A 1406-nucleotide genomic window follows, 5' to 3' on the forward strand; every position below is an offset into this window, starting at 1 on the left:
AGGGAGCATTTCAGTATTTCAGTTGTAATTACAGCTTATTCCTGGGAGCATGTCTTTGCAGGATCCACCTACTCTGCTGCCATTTTAAATCTTTGTTATCCTCTTTTTAAAGATTAAGAGACAGGTTCAGAGAGGTTAAATAGTTTTCCTACAAACACAGCCAAGTTTCAAATCTAGGCCTACGTCCAGTTCTTCTGCCTGACCCTTACACATGTTCCCTAATAAACTAAAGGGCTGATGACAACAACAGCAAGAATGAAACCTTCTGAGATGCCTCTGTCTGTGCCTTAACCAAAAAAAATCTGTTTTATTTGTTTTAGATATAGTTTTTACTGTAAATGTAAGTTTGTAATCTGTTTTTTCACATAGCACTATTCATAATCTTTAAAACATCATTTGTAATGATTATGTAATATTACAACTAATGTGCCACTCCTGATTTAATCTTTCCCCTAAACTTTAAATTTTATTGGTATTCTAATTTTACAGAATATTAAATTATGTTGAAATATATGCAATTTGCATAAAGTTTCATCTTTTATTCTTATTTATTTCCAAACTACAGATTACTAAAAACAGACTTGTTTGCTCAAAGTGTATAAACATTTCTAAAGATCTTGACACATATTGCTTAGAAAAAAATCTAAATAAAAGTGTGGCATAATTTTCACTTTCAGCCAGGACTGTAAATTTCACAAATGACTACAATGAACACCAAATGGAGAAAATATCATTTGAATATTGCCAATCTAAATAAAAGACTTATATAGAAGATAGATGACCATAACTTGATAATGGAAAATATTCTTGTCCTCATTCAAATGATTCCAGGCTAAAAAAAAAGGAAAACCAAAGTAAGTAAAGTAGTAAATTTGACTTGACTAATACTTCATAATCCAGGTAGCAACTGAAATTTATAGTTTATATTCAAAACATAATGGGCTAGAAAAATATCTATTTGAAACTGCTAGGAAAGGAATTATCTAATACTAGAGGCCCAGTGAACAGATTCATGGACTGGTGGGGGTGTGGCCTGTGGGGATTGGTCTGCTGTGGGAACACCGCTCATCTCGGTCAGCAGAGTGGCACTCCCACTGTGGGAGCACACTGACCATTAGGGGGCAGCTCCTGCCTTGAGTGTCTGCCCCCTGGTGGTCATCATAGCCACTTGTCGACCAGTTGTTCTGCTGTTTGGTCACTGGGCTTTTATATAGAGACTAGAGGCCTGGTGCACAAAAATTTGTGCACTCGAGGGGAATGGGGGGTCCCTCATCCTGGCCTGTGCCCTCTCGCAGTCTGGGACCCCTCGGGAGATAACGCACCTGCTGGCTTAGGCCTGCTCCCGGGTGGCAGAGGGCAGGCCCAATCCCTAGGTGCAGCCCCTGGTCAGGCTCAGAGCAGGGCCG

General features: G+C 39.1%; 1 protein-coding gene across 1 annotated transcript in view; it reads right to left on the reverse strand.

The window, feature by feature from the left end:
• Positions 1-518: 518 nt before the first annotated feature.
• The window catches only part of TM4SF18 (transmembrane 4 L six family member 18), a 48260-nt gene continuing 47372 nt past the window's right edge, over positions 519-1406 (reverse strand). The window contains exon 6 of the mRNA XM_006772581.2: positions 519-832. Coding sequence (XP_006772644.1) covers positions 818-832 — 15 coding nt within the window. The 3' untranslated portion in view covers positions 519-817. The remainder of the gene's footprint in view (positions 833-1406) is intronic.

Source organism: Myotis davidii, unplaced genomic scaffold (assembly GCF_000327345.1).
Source record: "Myotis davidii unplaced genomic scaffold, ASM32734v1 scaffold766, whole genome shotgun sequence".
Lineage (NCBI taxonomy): Eukaryota > Metazoa > Chordata > Mammalia > Chiroptera > Vespertilionidae > Myotis > Myotis davidii.